The sequence below is a fragment of the Cryptotermes secundus genome, unplaced genomic scaffold, assembly GCF_002891405.2.
Source record: "Cryptotermes secundus unplaced genomic scaffold, Csec_1.0 scaffold66, whole genome shotgun sequence".
NCBI classification, from domain to species: Eukaryota; Metazoa; Arthropoda; class Insecta; order Blattodea; family Kalotermitidae; genus Cryptotermes; species Cryptotermes secundus.
The window spans coordinates 863948-884561 of record NW_019731262.1 but is presented as its reverse complement, the minus strand read 5'-3'; the positions used below and the strand labels follow the sequence as shown (position 1 = coordinate 884561).

Here is a 20614-nt window from a genome sequence, read left to right as displayed (position 1 = left end):
ATGTTTTCTCCAACAAGGAATTTGATCACAATGCATTGTTCCATGCTCCACGGTACCTTCTGTTCGCTCATTACTCTGGCAACTCCCAGACAGGACTGAACAGGAGGGAGGGTGGAGGTTGTGGCTTCACTCTCTTAAGGTCGCACAGCTGCTGCTCAGTGCGGCTTGTTTATGAAAAAATCAGTCCCGGTCATATTTGAACCATCTGGTAGTTTCAGATTTCTTTTATCATCAGTGGATTTTTCGTTTTCAGTTTTATGCCTGCTTCCCCTCGACTTAACCACTTTTCTATATTGTTCCATAAGCCCTTTTGCTTTAAAATTGAATTTGTATATCTGCCGTGGTATCCGGTATCCTTGTATATATTCTTTTTGCTTGGTTGGACAGTTGTAGTCATTTCTCTTCTGGCTGTGTTAATAAATTGTGGATTCCAGTTTCTTCTGTAGAACCTCAAATCTCATAGTAAGGAAGGCATGTGTTACATATGGCTGTGTTACACAGGTGTATTGTACAGCACAGACATGTAATAATTGTGAATGTGATTACTTTAACACGAGCCAAATATTTTATTGTATAATCATGATGATATTGAAAAATTGCAAAAGGTATTGAATACTTCAATATATACATGTCATTCCAATAATTTTAAGGCATTTGTATTTGGAATCTGAACAATCACTGCTGTGGAAAACTTGGACTTCATAATTGGAATTAGAATTTATAATTTAATCACATTTGTAAGGATGTGAATTAATTAATGTTCTGTGTGTTGCAGACTGGATCGTTTCAGTTATTTGTAGATGGTTATAAGGATGCTGACTACTGGTTAAGAAGGTTTGAAGTAGACCCCTTACCTCCAAAAGTGCAACGAGAATTCCAATTACAATTTGAACGACTTGTAGTTCTTGACTATATCATACGAAACACTGATCGGGGTAATGACAACTGGCTTATTCGATATGATCAACCAAACATTCAGTCAGCTGCTGTAACTGGTGATGAGTTGGAGGATGCAACGGTGGGTAAGGTTAGGTCAATTTACATTGCAGTGTAGATTTTGATTCTGTCAAAGTATAGTTAAGCACATAATGACAAATGACATGTTAGTTATATTGCTGCTGTGTTCGCAGGAAATGTCATTAATTCTGATTGTCGTCTTCTGGTATTAACTCCTCATAGTCTTGCAGATGGATACCAAATTCTTGGAGGGGCATGTGGCCACTATCTTCACGATTGAAGGTATTAGGGTGGGATGCATCCAGGTTATATAGCAGGGGTACCCAAATGTGTTGAATGTTAGAGCCATGTGTGACGATATCTTTCAGAAGTTTAGGAGCTGCAAGTAGGTCTGAATTAGATAGCATAGCTGTGTAGGTACATACTTTCCTTGCAGCATATGTTTCATATTTAATTCATCTGTGAAAAGGGGATTGAGTAATATTTTTTTCTGTTGATTGCGTTGATAATTTAATATAGTCGCACACAGCTTTCAAGCCACAGTTTAATCAGGTCTGTTGTATAAGCAGGGTAACAAGTGGTTACTCAGTTTCTCCAAAAGGTCAGTATTCATATGCAAGACTACACGGTGTCAAAACCAGAAGACCGCAATAAGAATACCAACCAGCATGAAAACCTCAGTTCTTACATGTTATTAATTCTTGAAATTAATGGTAACAGTTATTTTTTTATCGTTTGTTCGTCCTTCCTTTCCTTCCTTCCTTCCTTCCTTCCTTCCCACTCCTTCAAAATGGCATGTCCTGTATTTTTAAACTGAAAGTCTGGCAAACATTGGATTTATTTCAAGATTAAAACAGTTTTGTTATGTTACTGTTTAGAAAAACTGCATGTTTTGTTTTACTATTTGCAAAATTATTATCTACCAGACTACACAACATTACATTCTTTGACCCTGAAGATGAAAGCAGCATGCAGAGTATGTCTTCTGGGTTGTAGTGCTGTGCAGTGCAGAGAAACATATTGCCTCTATCTTCAGTGTCAAGGAGTAAGCCAAGTAAGAAACTAGTAGAAACAGGTGGCAAGCTGAATTCTTTGACCCTGAAGATGAAGGTGATATGTCCCTCTGAAAATTCACATTTTCTCTGAACTACATGGTGCCACAACAACGAAATTACTCATGGTCACGGCTCTAAAAATCTCAAGTTCAATATGAGAGCAGTATGTTCCTGTGGGACATTGGTAAACCTCAACCAGACCACACGTCATAACATCCCAGAATACAGTATTCTTTTGAAACATTTTTATGTAAGATTTGATGTTCTCACAGCCATGACTGTTTTATGGTATGTGATACCATATACTAGTCTGGTAGGAAAATAATACAGTCTGCTAGACTGTACAGCATCACATTTCAGGAGACAGTGATCTTCATAAAAGTTAATGTAGTAGTTTAATTTCAACCATTATTACATGTTTAAAGAATTGGCCATTCTGTACAATGCTTATCAGTATTTAAATAGCCTTTATGTAAAATATTTGTCAGTATTTTTGTGTTTGTGTGTTCTTATTCTGGTTAAGGAATGTTCCATATTATCAGCATCACTTAGTAGCATTAAGTGCAAGATCATAATGAAAGATTAATGAATTCACTGTAATGTGTTTGATCAGGACTGGAACTTGGTGCATTTGCCAGAGATAGCCCTTGCAGCTATTGACAATGGTTTGGCGTTCCCCTTCAAACATCCTGATTCTTGGAGAGCGTATCCATACCACTGGGCGTGGCTTCCACAGGCCAAGGTTCCCTTCAGTGAGGAGACACGAGAACTTGTCTTACCACAGCTGTCAGATATGAACTTTGTTCAGGACCTTTGTGATGACCTTTATCTGCTATTTAAGGTCAGTACATTATATTTATTTGATGGAATGAGGATACCTTGGGATGCCCCCTAAACAATGATTTAGCCAGGTATTGGAAGAGAGCAAAAAAAGAAGAGCTGGCATAAATTACAAAGGAAAAATGTTGAAAGGAAGAAGAGATATGAGATTTCACACATTGACCTGTATAAAGTGGAAATGATGCCAGGAGGAGGGAGGGTGGTGGTGGCAGCCATAGAAGAGCGAAGCAGTTGCTTATACTCCTATATATGCCGTGGTCTCCCAAATTGTCTCTCTTTTTTTTTTAGGTTTTCTGACATTTTGTAGCAATTTATTATTACCACTGTGCACTCTACATGACCTGCCGATCTAATACTCCTTGAGTTGATAATTGTCTATGGTGAAGAACAGAAATTGTGAAGCTCCTCATTATGTAATTTTGTCCATTGTCCTATTACTTCATATCACTTTCATTGCACTCAACTTGGATCTTTGCTCTTACCTTAGGGTGAAAAGCTGGGTTCCATGCCCACATGAAACAGCAGATAAACTTACAGTGTGTTATAATTTTAAGGTGTAGTTTCTTTACACATGAGGCTGGAAGGTAACATATAGATCTCCATCAGAGCCTTGAAGCCAAAATTTTCCATTGTCATGATCTGTATGATGTATAGTGACAAAATCAAAGGTTTGCTTAGCAAAACAGCCGAGGCAGCACAGTCAGCATAGCGACTGGCTATGGGCTGGACAACCAAGGGGTTGGAGTTCAAGTTCCAGTGGAGGCAAGAATTTCTTTCTCTCCATGTTGTCCAGACTGGCTCTGGGGCCCACTCATCATTCTATCCAGTGGGTACTGGGGGAGGCTGGGGCATGAAGCTGACCACTCACCTCCAGCTAGTGCTGAGGTCAAGAAAACATGGGTTTATGCATCCACTCCCCCATATGTCTTCATTGCATACTGCTTAATTAGATAAGCAGAGGGACAAGTTTACTGTTTACAGTCTTCTTGGATGTGACACCATATAGTCCAGTAGGTGGTTACAGATATTTTGGAGAGACCTGCTGCTTCCATGTTTTCTCCTGAAGATAGAGGTGGCAGTTCCTCTGAAACATTGTAACCATCTACCAGACTATACGGTGTCACATCCAAGAAAACTGTACTCTTATTATTTACTACCACAGGAAATACAAATCTCAGAAGATTTTGTTTTCATTTGATGTAAGTCACCTTCCAGTGAGATTGTTGCATCACATGAATTTTGTATCATTGTGATTTCATATTAATCTTTTTATTCAAGAACTAGCTGTACCCGGCCACGTGTTGCTGTGGCTCAGTCTGGTTAAATGGAAAAGAAGGAAAAGAGAAAGCGCACGTTTCTAATATGTTTAATTTCACAATGCTTGTGGGTATACAATATTTTTTGTTGTTCCATTGTCTGTGCAGATATAGAGACTATCTGGTTTGCCGACTCTAGAACACGCAACATATAATTGTCCATCCATGTGAGAAGCAACCCGTGTCTAGATCTAAACCGCACAGTTCTAAAGATTGGCCCTGAGCTTTGTTGATGGCGATTGCAAACGCCAGTCGAATTGGGAATTACAATCTCTTAAATTGAAATGACATATTCTTGATGTCTTTTAAATTGACGCATTATTTACGTGTACTTTGATAATAAGAATATGTCATGTGTTACCTATGTAACGTTGTTGTGGTCACGTGTCTCCTAGTCAGTGCGACAGATAACTTCCACGTACGTCTCAGGTTCAGCGAATAAGTTATTTTACACCAGCGAGTACAATTATTATCATGTCCAGTATCACCGAAAAACCCTTCGGAGCTGGACTATTATAACCTGGTTTCGGACGCAATAGAGGGCACTTTCACCCAGGATTCGATTTCACGTGTTCTGTGCTCGTTGCCACAGAAATGCATTATTTCCGCTGTTTCAGCAGTTCGTTGCCACGGTTATTCCTAGGCAACGACCTGTTGGTATTTGATTTGTCGCTATGGGAACTCAACAATTTCAATTGTAGCCGTTGCGCAGCGATGGGCAGCGTATAACACGTTACAGTATATTAATATTGAGTACAATTAATATTTTAACCAATCAACCTGTCACAGGTGTGACATATATATATAATAGGTATATAAAAATGCACGTACCCGAATGCAACGTTGTGTCAAAATTTCAAAGCAGTCGTTGAAGAACTTTCGGGGATTTAAGATCCTGAACAAACGGACATTTACATTTTTATTTATATAGATAATGCAGTGGAAGTATTAGTCTATAACAGCACAGTGACAAACTTGAATGGTATTGAAGTTAACTAACTTGGCAATTAAAAGCAACAGAACCAAACATGTAATGACAGTTAGCAAAAATGTCAAGTTACACGACTTCTCTGGAAATGCAGCTACTGCATAAGTTTTGGGACACCTGTATAGTTCTGTCTCTGAAATGGTTTTGTTTTACATTTCAGCAAGATAAAGGGTTTGATCGACATATGTTTGAAAGGCAGATGAGTGTTATGAGGGGTCAGATTCTGAACCTGACACAAGCGCTGAAGGACGGCAAGAGCCCAGTGCAACTAGTGCAGATGCCAGCGGTAATTGTGGAGAGGTACAGTTTCTCATCACATGTGCTTGTTTCTGTCTTCAACAAAATTATCTGGCTTGTGGCAGTTCTTTACTGTTAACCTTTATCGGACGGGCCATTTAATTTCCGGTAGGGACAGCTGGACAGAGTTTATTTAAATGCCCGCCCTTCTAGAGCAATGAAATTGTAAGCATGTTTCTAAAAATGGTGTGATTTATACATTTTTTATGATAAACGAACGAAATGAACGCTCCTTTAATGTAGAAAGAATATAGAATCAGATATTCTAATTTACAGATTTTAATATCTGTAAAAAATTTTTACACTGATTCCAAAAAAAAAAAATCCTGAAATTCATACATGTTCTACACCATCCGTTCCAGCAGTGTAATTCATTTTCTGCACCATGCGTTTTAGCAGTGTAAGTCCTTCGTGGCGACCTCACATACAATGCTATCTCTTGTTGAAGCTTATTTATCGTATGGGACATGTCGGTATGCAGGACTGTGGGCGTCTGAAATCGCTCGCTGTGTAATATCTGTTAGAAAGACACAGGAGTACATTCTCGGAATATGGTGTTGCCAAATCGGTCATTCGTTCATTCATTGCAGTCAAACCATTGTGTTTGTAACGATTTTGAAACATCGCAATATAAGGTTAGCCACCCATGACATCATGTAGCAGATATTGGGTTCAGAGAAGTCGTGAATGAGATTTTTGTATGTGTGGGCTCGAGGTTAAGATTTATGGCTTCTTATCGTGGTCTAAGCACAGAGATTCACTGCTAGCACTGCTAGAGAGCCGTATACACGACGTCGTCGTATGGAAAATGCTGAAATGAGACACAGATTCGGACTGCTATTCAACCGATTCTGAATGTGGCGTGGAAGGTTGGTCTTCTGATGCCTGAAATTGAGAAAGAGCTATTCAATGACACAGATTATGATAGGGGCGAGCAAAGTTGGAATTCTGATTCCGCGGACGACGGGTCATCACCTTCGTCGGCAACTTGGGGACCGCCAGACCAGTGTGGCTGGAGAGGTGTGAATAATTATTCCGGTGTAGCTGCGGGGATAAATATCACTGCAGCTCGACATCACTGGCCTGCTTCCTCTAAATCGCAACTGAGGTGTCGTGTGTGCTTTTCGCGTGGGAAGCGGTCTAGCGTTCGTACGAAGTGCGTGAGCTGCGACGTCGGACTCTGCATTTCGGAATTTTTTCGGCAGTACCATACGAAGGCCACATTACCATAGATGACGCAGGGGGGAAGGCTGTTTCCTCATGAAGATGGTGAACATATATCACGTAAGTAGAGCAAAAATTTAATTTTAAAAAAATCTTTACACGCGTGCAATGCGCGAAATCATATGAGGTCGTTCGGCCATATGACGTTGGTAGATTACATTAGATCACGCAGGAGGGAAGGCTGTCACCTTATAAAGGTTGTGACCAAAAATCATGTAAATAGAACAACAATTTATATTTTGAATTTAATTTTAAAAAAATCTTTACACGCATGGAATGCGCGACATCATATGATGTCGTTCGGCCATTTGGCCTTACTTTTAACGTCATATGACGTCGCTAGATTACATTAGATCATGCAGGAAGGAAGGCTGTCTCCTTATAAAGGTGGTGACCAAAAATCATGTAAATAGAACAACAATTTATATTTTTAATTTAATTAAAAAAAAAACTTACACCCGTGGAATCCGCGACATCATATGATGTCGTTCGGCCAGCTGCCCTAACTTTTAACGACATCATATGATGACGTTCGTCTGATAAACGTGAATGCATGGTTACTTTGTGCAGCTCATCTACGAATATGAAAACAAAAAAAAAGTAACGTAAGATTTGAGGTTTTCATGGCAGTGACTATGAAGAATGCTGTCTTCTGGGATGTGGCACCATGTACAAGGTGGTTCAGATATGACTATAAACATAATTGCCAAACACTTACTTGTACATATCAGTCTTCAACGTACTCCCCTCCAGAGTTAACACATTTTTTCCAACGTTCTGGAAGCATCCTGATACCCTTTTTAAAAAAGGCTTGTGGTTGGTGGCATATCCATTCCCGAACAGTCTGGATGACGATGGCGTTGTCCACAAACCGCATGCCTTGCAAGTCTGATTTGAGCCCTCTGAACAGGTAGAAATCAGTTGGGGCCAAATTGGGACTGTACAGCGGATGTGTCAGAAAGTTCCATTTCAATTTCCGGAGGGTTTCCATCATTGTTTTGGCTGTATTGGGCCGTGCATTTTCTTGAAAGAAGGCTACCTGCTTTACACCTGTCTTTCGCTTGGATCAGATCTTTTTCTTCACGTCTGTTGCCAGGAGGTCTGAGTAATAAACTGCATTGACTGTTCTGGCATCTGTCAGAAAGTCTACATGGATTACCCCCTGCCAGTCCCAGAAGAACATTGCCATCACTTTTCCTGCCGAACAGCTCCTCTGTGCTCTCTTGGGTTTGGGAGAACTGGTATGCCGCCACTCGCATGATGACTGCTGGGACTCGGAAGTGAAGTAGTGCACCCACGTCTCATCGGTGGTCACTATAGACTTCAAAAATGCATCACCTTCATCTTCAAACTGCTGTAGGAGACAACTGGCAGCTTGCATGCGCACCATTTTGTTCACGTCCATCAGAGTGCATATTACCCACCATGCATTCACCTTGCAATAGTGCAGGTGGTATTTCACGAAGTCTTCTACACTACGAACACTGATGGACAGCATTGCTCCAAGTTCCTTGATAGTGATGCGCCTGTTCTCACGAATAGGCGCGTCTGCATGGTCAATGTTTGGTTCGGTGATGGATGTTCGCAGCCAACGATCGTGCGGTTCATTCTCCATATGCTCTCTGTCCTCTCTGAAGCACTTCCACCACTCAAACTCACAGGTCCGTGAGAGACACTCTTCCCCATACTGTTGTTGGAGTCTGTGGTGAATTTCAGCGGACAGGACGTTTTCTCCAACGAGGAATTTGATCACAATGAGTTGTTCCATGATCCACGATACCTTCTGTTCGCTCATCACTCTAGCAACTCCCAGACAGGACTGAACAGGTTCTAATCCAAACAAGAGGGAGGGTGGAGGTTGTGGCTTCACTCTCTCAAGGTCGCACAGCTGCTGTGCAGTGCGGCTTGTTTACATACAAATCAGTCCTGGTCATATTTGAACCACCTTGTAGATCTAGCATAAAGTGACGTTCCTTTGAACGTCAGTTTACACTAGATCTACATGGTGTCACATCACAGAAGGTGGCATTCTTAAAAAAATGGCAGGTCAAAAAGATCCGTAATGCACAAGTGCAGCAGCAGGCTGGTTGTATACCCACACAGATGTTGAGAAGGAATGGAGTTGCACCTCCACTTCCCTATACATACTTATGTATGGTACTCCTAAATGTCCCTTCTGGTTTCTCCTACTCCATTCTGCATTTATAATCGCATGATGCTAGATATGGGGGATTGCCTGTGGACCTCGTATGTCAAGTGGGACTTCTTTGTTTATAATCATCCAACATGTGATTTATACTGATCCTTGACATGTCTCAAGTGAGAGCAGACATCCGCAGAATTTGTTAAGGGAAACATAAATTCTACCAGGGACACAGTGGCACATGCACCCACATAGAGATATCATACCGACCTCAAGCATAGAGCCAAAACAGATTTGTAAATGTGCATGTAGCATAACAATTCTGGTGCGTTTGCTAATTTTGTTTACCTCAGGAGCCATAATATGTACAGAAAAATTGTATTGCACATACAAATGTTTGTTTCAGTATTGCTCTACAACATTTGTACTGAAAATTGATCATTGACATTCATCTGTTGGATAAAAGAATGCATGGACTTGTGCCTCCATACATTTCTGTGGTTTGATGCTTAAGTACAAGGACAATTTATATAGGGTTCCTAAACATTCCTTCTATCGTATCCTAATCCACCTTCCTCTTGTTTATATTTCCAGGTCCAAAGGACATGTAGGTACAACATCACGCTTCCGTTCTTTCAGCGACACTTTCACGCAACGCTTCCAGAACAAAAGCCCCTTCTTCTCTTGGTGTTGATGGTGTCATTGGTGTCTTCAAGGTACTTCATTGTGGAAAGCTGGAACAGACGGACATTTTATTGGACGCCTTGGGAAATGGTGTTCGTAGTGGCAATGCAGCTGTGTAAGCAGAGACGGAATCGTCGATGAGACGTGATGGTACAGGTAGCGTTCTAAGTATGATGGTGTATCATAGTTATTTGTAGTTCCACCAAGACTGAAATAATTGGCAGTGTCCTTGTTACATTGTGATGTGGAACTGTGTTGTGATATGCTTGTGGTTCAGACACTTGTCTTGTGCATGCTGAAAATGTATATTTAGAATTTTGTGAGAAGAATTCAGTTTACAATAGATTTTGGGTACAACATTATATTTATGATTGTGGAGATCACTGTTTTCTGAGACGTGATGCTGTGTAGTTTGGTAGATATGTTCCAGTGTTTCGAAAAAGTCTGCTGCCCCCACAAGGCATGGCATTGCATCCCAGAAAACAGTAATATATGTGGTCATCAACATGGGAACCCTGTGTCATGTCTGTTTGCAGATTGCTGTTCGCTAGGCTATGACACTGGGGTCCGGTGGGTGGAACCTGATGGCTTCATCTTCATGGTAGAAGTGATAGAAGCCTTTTACTCTGAAGATACAAGCATTGTGTTCCTCTAAAATGTTGGTGCTCACTGGAGTTGATGGTGTCATAACCCAGATGATCACTGTGAAAACATGAAGTCTGTTATGAATTTGTGATATTTACATGTTTATACTTCCTCCAAAGAATTGTGTTGGAATGTTTTAAATTGTGGTTTTTCTTATTAATCTACACAGTGACTATTCATTGAGGCCATATTTAAAATACCCCCCAAATGCTGTAGTGATGCTTTCTATGAAATTTAATGGAAAAAATATGCAGAAGGGCACTGAAGTTTTTCATGGCATAATAATAATAATCAGGCAGAATGGAAGTAATAAAGTTGCTATACATCTTCATTAAGTGCGTTGTATCTGTGGTGGAGAGCATAGGCAATCTCAAAAGTCAACTGTGTGACTGAAAGAGAGCATTTTTTATCTTCTGTGCATGCCATGGACCCTGTAACATTTGTAAATGAACTATGTGTTCATAAATTTTTTGTGATCATGCTGTTTCTACATACTGGGTGACCCATCAGGATGGTGGACTGGACCATCAGAGTTCCATACTGCTCTACAGTCTGTCCCAAAACTGGAATTGTGATTTCCAGATAAGGAAAATTAACCTTTTTTAATTTGACTGTACTCCATAAAGAAACATGTATTTTTTTATGATTTCATAGAAGCTATCTTTTTTTTTTTGTTCAAAAGAACTGTGTTAAAGTTGTATAATAGGAGAATGTGGTCATATCTCCCTCCTTAGTAAGATTACTGTCATTTTGATAAAAGGGGAGTACTAGTCTACATATAATTAATGTTTTAGTAATGTTTTTAATATCAGCCAGAAGTTCATTGGTTCTCTCGTGTAGTTCCTTACAGTTTGCTTTACAAGTTCACTTTAAAATGATGAGCTGTGTATATATGCATGAAAGCAGAGCACAGACATATGTTCAATATGCCATGCGCATTTTTAGAAAATGTGTTGTCTACCTGTTTATTTTTATGTTGTTATATGGTTCCTCTAACTGGATGCATATATATATATAATCATATCTTGTGTTTCTATTATCTTTTGAGTTACATAGTCCCTCAACATGGGTGTCTTTCAGGATGTGACCCTTGTAGCCCAGTAGCACCCCAGAAAGTAAATCTCTACATTGCTCTGAAAATTGGCTCAATTTCCTGTCTTCAGGTGGCAAGGTTATGAAGAGATTCATACACTGTTGGGCTCTCAGTAGAGTGATCCTGATAACCTGGCCCCAGTAGCTCTACCAAGGAGCCCAGCAGAGTAGAAATTTTCTTATACACTCTCAACCAGAAGACAGGAAAGGATCAATGTCAGATTTGAGGATCTCTCACTTATGACTGCAAAAATTACTCCCTAATGGAATATGACCATGTAATTTGGTAGAACCAACGTTCCAGAGCAACCTGTTAGCCTGAAGGTGAAGGCGACAGGTTGCTCTGAAGCATTGGTACATGTCTATAACAGATGAGCGTTGTCACATCTGAGAAGAAAGTAGTCTTCATAAAGACTGCAGTGAGAAATCTGAAATCTTATGTAGGTTTTGCATATTTCATGTAATTGTTTCCATAAGCCTGTTTTGCAGTTAAAAATTATGGTACCTGGATGTTTCTTTTTTTTTAATTTGCATAGTGGGGGGTGGAGTCCAACTGGGTCCACTCGGCACAGCAGCCATTCATTGGCCTATTGCAGCCTGCCCCAGGTGATTATGATGATGGAGGATTTGGTGGAATGAAGCTTGGCAGGGGAAACTGAAGTACTCGGAGAAAACCCGCCCCAGCCACTTTGTCCACCACAAATCCCACTTGACCAGACCTGGGATTGACCCGGGCCACTGCAGTGGTACCAGGAGTATTACTAATTGTTCCAACACAAATGACATGGGCCAATTCTGGCATATAATACACCACCCTTCAGAGTACAAAAGAAAGAAAGAAAGAAAGAAAACCAATAGAATAGAATTCTGGAAGATACTGGAAGAAGACGCAAGCACTTTGTCTGTCAGTCATGATTCAGCTTTACAGTTTTATCCCATTCACTGTATTTTATGAGAGGCTGTGGGCTGACCAGCTGAAGAAACAGGGTTCCATTCTCAGCAGAGGCAAGAGATTTTTGGCCTTAATGTAAAATTCAGGAATCAGCGTTAATTCCTGGGAGGAGCGAGAGATTTATTCTCTTCTCCACAGTTTCCACGTGGGTCTGGGGCCCACCCAGCCTCCTATCCAATGGACATCAGGGGTTCTTTCCCCAAAAATAATAAAGTGGGCAAAGTGTGAAGCTGGTCATTCAACTGCATCGTGCTGAACTTAAGAATATGTGGATCTGTACCTCCACTCCTCTGTATGTCTTCATGGTGTGATGCTTAATTAAGGACATGGACAGCTTTGTCACTGTATTTTGTCTACAGACAGGAAGAGAAATTTTGGCACATTTTTCTTCTATGCTCGACTCTGAAGGAAAACAGTAGTGTTGTTTTGTTGTGTCTTAATTTTGAGACAGGTTGTAGTTGTGATGTTATATCCTGATTAATTTGTAAGTTCTGGGTATTTGAAATATTATAGCTTCAGAAAAGAGTTTTCTTCTAAGTTAATGGAAGAGACATTTTGGTGCTGCTACATTTTTGACTGTCCTTAATATACTGTTCCATCAGCATGTTGGTGAGCTCTGTAAGTCATTTATCTGCTCAGTTTCTCTCCATGTGTTTTTAACTACAGAGCACAGTTAGGTCTCTGCGTAGCTTTTAAGACCAATTTAAATTTAAAAGCAAATATTGTTCTTCTCCCCTCCCCCCAAAGTGATAATTCTTGTAGCATGTACTAATGAAAAATATTTCAATCAGAATTTTAACTCCTCTAATTTAATGTTAAAAATAATGTAAACATCATCATTGAAATGATATCTGAGAAAATTATTTACATCATGTAATGAATGAACCAAAGTGTGAAATGTGACACTACGAGTTAATGGAAAATAATGTGTAACAGTTCTGGGTTACTTACCCATATGCTCTCTTTGAATTAAAAATTAATTTCTTGGATTTATTTCATCTAGATGTGGAGAACAAACGTAACCTCTAAGAATAATGCTTCTTGTTCACAGTGATCTGTGCATGTGGAGTGATTCACCAAGATTAATAATTATAATCATGCTGTAATTTCCTAATTAAATGAAACTTTGTGAATAAGTACCTTGGGGGTTGTGGAGACAACTGGGTTTTGGAAGATGTTGAAATTGGTTTCACTCCACCTGAAGACACAGGCCAATATTTGCTAATGTTGCAGCCAGCATGGGAGGAATAGATCAATGACTGAAGGAAATGCCATGAACCATGCACATAGACACTGGGTCAAACTTGCAAAGTACGCAGTATTGCCACGTTTCACTTTCATTGGTAAATTATTGCATGATTTGTAATTATTAATTCAGGCCCTCCTATGAGTTAATCAGCCTGTAGTAGCTGTTTTATTTAGCTACTCAGCGTTAACAACTGAGAATGATAGGAGTACTGGCCATTTATTTTTTAATCTTAAATTGACGAGGAACATCTGGATTCTCATTGAAACTGGAAACATATCTTTCTTGCTGCTCTGTAAAAGATAAGCAGTAACATACATTAATAACAGTGTACATATAACACTGCGTTTCTCCTTTGTTTAAAGTTTTGTGATTTCAATATAATTTTATCTCCCTATTATGAAAATGTTGCTCAAGTCTTCTGTCATCCACCATTTTTTTTAAACTGCTTTTGTGATTTGGGAGAGCACAATCTTCTGGGTTATAATGCTGTGTAGTTTGGATACAGCCTGACATTTGGGAAGAAAATATCACCTCCATTTTCAGTGTTAAAGAGTAAGCCAAACAAGAAATCAACATGACGCAGGCAGCAAACAAAGCTTTGCTTGCTGCTTGTTTGCGTTACTGGTCATTCGTGAAGATGGACATGATATGTTCCTCAGAAACATCAGTAACTTTCAGCAGACTCTTGGTATTATATCCCAGAAGGTAGAACCCTATGTGCTGTCAGTAGTCACTGCTGTAAGAACTTAAGAACCTACATTAGTGATTTGCTTGAAAAATACAAAAGTGCATAACTTCTGATTAAAGTGTGAAGCATACAGTTGGTCAGTGTAACACTGAATGTTATGCAACTGTTTGTCAAGGGATTGTCATACAGTGATTGGTCTAAAGTCTGCCATGTCACATCCACCTGGTTGCCTTACATCTTCTAGAATGTCAAGTTTTGATTTTTTCCCTTTTAAAATGGTAGGTAATACTAAATTCTCAAGCATAAATTGAAATTCAGCACATTGAAATTTGCTGGAATCACCTACCTTGGATTTAAAGGAATATAAATATCCATTTGGTTCAGAATTACTGGGTTTTGGGACTGTTTCCATCCTCAGGTGAGGGGGGGGGGCACACCTACTCAGATAGGTTCCTTAGAAAGAGTGAACCTCAATCAGTGGACAACCCCTGTCAGATTCACACAGCCATTAATCTCCTGAGACGAGGCTAATTTGGCGGGAGATAACAAGAAAATATGCAATAAAAATTGTGATAGATCGCACATATGCATGGAACTAGGATAGAAAAGGAGGTAGAAATTTGGTGGATAGGTTTGTAGCACAAATTTCTACCTCCTTTTCCATCCTAGTTCCACATGTGCTGCTTGCTCTATCACAATTTTTATTGCATATTTTCTTATAATCTCCTGCCAAATTAACCTAGTCTCAGGTGATTAAATAGCTGTGTGAATCTGACAGGGGTTGTCCAGTGATTGAGGGTCACTCTTTCTAAGGGACCCATCTGAGTAGGTGTCTCCCCCCCCCCACACCCAAGGGTGGAAACAGATCCAGTTTCCAAAACATGTTTTCTAGTTTTCTAGAATACCAGACAATGGAAAAAGTCCAAAAACCCAGTAATTCTGAGTGTTATACACCATCGTCAGAACCCTTTAGAATTTCTTCATCCATTTCGTTGTACAGTACTATTTGAACTCAACACATTCTTTTGAAATTTTCATTTTCTTCTGGAATAGTTATTTTATAAAATAAATTTTGATTACCAGGTTCTCTGAATCCATTTTAAAATTGAAGGACTAGAAACAGAACTTTGAAATTGTTTCCAGTGTGTACACTTAATCTAAATTACATGCTGATTTTGATGTACAGGGGAACCCCCATTTAATGTTCCTCAGCTTTAAGTTTTCTTTCATTTAGTGTTTAGTTTTAATAATTCCACATCAGTAACCTCAATGTTAAATTTACTCCACCTAAGATTTTCCTTAGTTTAGTGTTCAAATCCACTTGCCCCCAAACAAACCATAAATCAAGGTTTGACAGTCCAGATATTGTACTAGGTTAGGCAGGATTCAAGTTCAATTTGTGTCAGCTGCTTTCTGGCTAATATTTTATAGTCTAGACATTGATCTGAAATATAATGTTAGTATATTATTTCTTTATGCTTAGGATTTTGCATTATATTGTATGGGTTTGCACTGTTCTATATAAATGAAACATATGTAGATAGATGCAACTTTCATATGATTATTATTCTCCGTGGTTTGTTATGGCCTACACATTGGTCTTTGTGATTAGCGTGATCTTTTAATGACCGAAACCAACATTCCATTTTCAGTAAACATAAGATCACTTTGTAGTGTTGAAGTTAGTTTGCTGCAATATATTATGTCCATGAGAGATAATGGAGATTGATTTTCTTGCAGTCATAGACTTTGTACCAGTTCTTCTTCATTCTCCTATTTCATGAATTGCATTTCTGTATATTTTGTATATAAGTCAGCATTTTGCAGTGTTTCGTTAAGAGACATTTAAACCACATGTATATACAGTAAATTTCCATTTTCTCATGTCCAAGCATTTAGAATTTTCATGCAACTAGCAAAAATTTAAAAAAAAATTTACCATTTATAAATTACCTCAAGAATAAAATTGTACTATGCATATGTTTCATCAACACATGGTTGTTCTCCCAGCTGCCACTAGCAGATCTTTGTATCTTCCTCCCTCATGTGGGTGCCACTACATTTGTGGTGGTCTGTGATTACAGTAGAGGTTAGTTGAATTTGTCACAGCATTACAGAATGTCTGAAGCCTCTCAACCACCAATCCAACTGTGTCACCAAACAAGACTCCCATGCAACAACTAAATTGAAAACACTTTTTTTTTTTTAGTATGAAGTGGGAAGGATGAATATATGAGAGATCAGAAGAGGTTGAAATCACATGAAAATTGGTTTCCAAGAGTTTTTTGTCATGCAACCAACAGATTTATGTAACTGAAACATCCCATTCACCATACATGGTAGATAATAGGAAGTTTACTGCATATACATTTTATGAATTAAATTTAGAAAAGCAACTGAGCACACGATAAAGTAAATCCTTTCAGTTAACATTTATTACCAGTGCACTGTGCTGTTGTAATGAGAATGTGTGCATAGTCCAGCTGGCCAAGCATTTCATCTTTTCAGTACAGTAAATCCTTTGCTAATCTGGATGTAGGATAATCCAGATCAAAATATGAAAAATTCTCTTCAGAGTTGAGTACATACTCTAAAAGACGCATGATATTTGGGAAGGGAGATGAGTCACTTGTCTGTTCAGACAAGACTTGACACTTTCTTCAAACCTGCATTATTATGTTCAAAAACAAGTAAAACCTATGACTCTTTTATCAGTGAATAAATGCATTGCCATATTACAGTTTTTAAGTCCTTGTAGTGATTTTTTTATTTAGTTTCATCAGCACTACTTATGTCATTAAATTTTCCATTTATTTGTGTGTGTGTTTTTTTTTTTTTTTTTAGCTACTGTTTGCTTCAGTAACTGGTATGACTTCTCTCCAATTAATTTGGATTAGCAAAGGTTTACTATACTGATCTGTTATCTCCAAGTTAAAATGTAGCTGTTGGCCTCAGAGTACCAGGGATTTAAAATCCTCTATTTCTATGCGATGAAGGATAAAGATTCTGAACTTTTGGGATGTGACACCATGTAGTTTGGTAGATGGGTGCCAGTGCACACTGGCAGCTGATGTTTGATCACAGGTCAGGTGATGTAGGATTTGTGGTGGACAGAGTGGCAGGTTTTCTCCAGGTACTTCAGTTTCCCCTGCCAATTCTCATTCCACCAACTGCTGCAGCTCCATGTTCATTGATCATCTGCTGCTGTATAATCTTGATACTGATGGTGTCATTAAATAACCAACTGAAGAACAAAGGTACCAATGTTTCAGGGGAACCTTCCCCCTCTGTCTTCAGAGTACTCTTCTACCCTATAGATGAAGCCAACAAGTGCCTGTAGAAGTAGGTAAATGATCTGTGGATTGGCATGGTGTAATATCCCAGTGGATTATAATCTTGATACTCACGCCTGTGAGAATCTCAGGTCTCACAATAAACATTAAGTTATGGGAATGTATATGTAAGAACTGGGAAGGTAAAGCTACCCCTGTGCTTTATTAATCCTTTAAAGACTGATTTTTTTTCTAAATAATATATAAAATTTCAGTTTGTACCTCACAGGAGACGCATTATGTCTCCGCTACTAAGCCCAGCCGGTATAATTGTTTTTTATTGTGAGAACCATACAGAACAGAATGCAGAGTTTTAGTATGTTAAAGCAGATGATACTTATATAGTAACCACTCAGCTTTAAAGAGTTAAGCACCAAGCCACAAAGATGAGTGGGGGAGTGGAGGTGTAGCTCCAAGCATATTAACCTTTGGATTATATAAAGATAAGATTTCAGCTTCACATCCTGGCCATTATACCTCCATTGCTCATATGTCTTCATGGTGCGATGCTTAATTAAGCTCAGGGACGATTTTAGCTGTACCTTTAAAAATGGACATTTCTCATCCAATCATCATCAAAAAAGGCTAGAAGCACTATTGTTAAGGCAGTGGTTAAATGTAGTTTTTATTTGAGTTCCAGAATCACTTGTTCAAATATACGCATATTGTTTTATGTGCTTAATTAATCTGAACATTATGTTTGAGCTTTTCAAGCTGTGTTGTTATGTTGAAGAATTTTGACTGAGTGAGAGACCAGGGTGGTCCAACCACAGAATGTTTTCTCATGCGTTTGTGTGTGTAAATATGAGTAAAGGCATGAATGGAACCATTTGCTTTTCCAACAACTTAATTATCTATATCGGTTCTCTACTTTTCTTTGTGTAAGATGTGTCCTTATACAGTTATTTAAGCCAGAGACATGAAATCATGTGTATTAATTGTTGATTGAATGAAATACTTATGCTTGAAAATGAAACATGTCTTTTGTCATAGTTTAATACATTTTTTAACCCTTTTCACTTCCTTGGCACTGCTCACATTAGTGACCTTACACTGCTCCTATTACCATTTCTTATTCCTGCTGTTTCAACTGGAGGGATTGTGTAATGCTGAATGAGAGGGAAAGATAGTGGATCAAGAAAGTTTATGCATACGAAGAGAATTTTGAGGAAGGTGAGGTTGCTAAGCTAAGTCCAAAGGTGTCTGATGTTGGTGTGTAACAGTAATTGTGACTGCTATGTTGGACAGTGGCATCTTGAGTTTCTTTATTTAGACATAACTGATTCAGAAACTGGATAGGTCTCTGTCATCAGGTGTACAGAAGGAAAGATTCCTGCATATCCAAGTCCATCATGAAGAGCTAATCTCAGACACTGGATAATGTAAGAAATTCTTAGCAGCATATGTGTACTGGTAACATAAAAATCATCAGAGATCAGAAAAATTGTCAGAAATTGCAAGGAAATTAAATTAAAATCAACTTAATGATCTTCGAAATTATTATTTTATGGTGACTTGACACCTGCCTCTGTGGTCTAGTGGTCAGAGCTCCTGGCTACAGATCCTGAGGTCCATGTTCGATTCCCGGTGCTACCAGATTTTCTGAGAAGTAGTGGGTTTGGAACAGGGTCCACTAAGCCTGGTGAGGATAATTGAGGAGTTATTTCAAGGAAATAGTGGCTCCAGTCTAGAAAACTGAAATTAACAGGCATGGCGAATCATTGCACTGACCATGCGACACCCTCTATCAGCTAAAGTTGGCACTAACTTCGCTGACAAGTAGTGGTCACTCAGTTGGTTTAGTTTGCTTCCAAACTAAAACCACGGAGTTTAGTTTTTAGGTAACTAATTAATGGGCTATGGGGGATGAGCATATGAAATTGTGTATCGCATTGGATCATGTACATGTTAAGCAGTTTGTTAAAGATATTAATATCTTAACATTGTGTCAGTATGGAAGTTTGGGGTTATGTATGTCTGAAAGACTGTAGCATACAATTTGTACTAGTTGAAGTAATTCACAAAAGTTGATAATTAAATTAAGTTTTTATAATTATGAGTTTATAGTTTCTGCTAGTCTCGCCATATAAAACATATACAAAGGAGTATTTATCATAAATTATTCCCAAGAACTACTTCTACAGAATAGTTTTTGCTGTCTTTTTGTACTGTTTGCCCCACACATTGCTATTCTGTGTGATAGAAGTACTTCCATTGAATATCGTCATGGAAGCTCCTGAGTAGATTATATGTCTTCTGGGACGTGATGCCATGTACCCTGGCAGGTAGTTTGTTACCAACATTTCAGAGAAACCGCTGCCTCCATCTTCAGCATCCCAAGTTACTACAAAAAAAGTTTGTGTAAATCCACATAAATCTTCTTGGGTGATCAGTCATGTTATATTTTTAAATAAACATTCCACCATGATGTTTCTGATTGCCTGAGGAGATAATATTGCATTAATTCACTGTGAGAGCTCCAAATTTTGAACAATGTAAATCATTTATATTTTAATTTTCATATTAGCTCCATGTATGGCTCTGAATACATCCAACCTATAATTTAACTGTTGCTGTCTGCACTCCAGTATAACAAAACACACAATTTGAAGAGCAATTTCATGTGTTCTACAGGTTTGGAATAAAGGTAAAGTTGTCCCTGTGCTTACCTAATTAAGCACTATGCTATAAAGGCATACGGAGTAGTGGATGTATACATCCACATTTTCTTGTCAGCACTAGTTGGAAGGGAGTGGTGAGCTTCACGCCTGAACTGCTTCACCCCCGGGGAAAAAGCCCCCCGGTATCCATTATATAGGAGTCTGGATGGGCACTGAGGCCGGTCTGGATGACATAGAGAAGAAATGTGACCTAATTGTGTTTCAGAATTTAAAGGCCCCTGTGTTTGTTAATGCAACTGGTGAACCCAGGCATTACGATACATTCCATGAGACTTGAATCTGTTCCAGTATATCTCACACGCAGTTGGATCCTAATTTAAGTCACTGTTATTTTTTTTATTGGTAGTGGGGTGGGACTAAGTCCCTTGTACTACGGCCACTTCTGGCCCATTGTACCAGCGCCAGATGACAGGTGAGGGTGATTGTGGAGCAGTTGGTGGAATGAAGATTGGCAGGGGAAACCGAAGTACT

The 20614-nt window shown here is 38.9% G+C and overlaps 1 protein-coding gene and 1 long non-coding RNA gene across 7 annotated transcripts in view; one reads left to right on the top strand and one right to left on the bottom strand.

The window, feature by feature from the left end:
- The window catches only part of LOC111866714 (phosphatidylinositol 4-kinase type 2-beta), an 18800-nt gene extending 6974 nt beyond the window's left edge, over positions 1-11826 (top strand). For 3 of the 6 annotated variants that reach the window (XM_023855919.2, XM_023855922.2, XM_023855923.2), the window contains 4 exons: positions 776-1027; positions 2626-2853; positions 5317-5456; positions 9415-11826. In XM_023855919.2, the coding sequence (XP_023711687.1) occupies positions 776-1027; positions 2626-2853; positions 5317-5456; positions 9415-9514 (720 nt within the window). In that variant the 3' untranslated portion in view covers positions 9515-11826. The remainder of the gene's footprint in view (positions 1-775; positions 1028-2625; positions 2854-5316; positions 5457-9414) is intronic. The other 3 variants (XR_002843195.2, XM_033752373.1, XM_023855921.2) reach the window with 3 other exon arrangements.
- Positions 11827-19496: 7670 nt separating this feature from the next.
- Positions 19497-20614, bottom strand: part of LOC111866717 — an 8636-nt gene continuing 7518 nt past the window's right edge. Inside the window, exon 3 of the long non-coding RNA XR_002843197.2 lies at positions 19497-19806. This is a non-coding gene — a long non-coding RNA (uncharacterized LOC111866717). The remainder of the gene's footprint in view (positions 19807-20614) is intronic.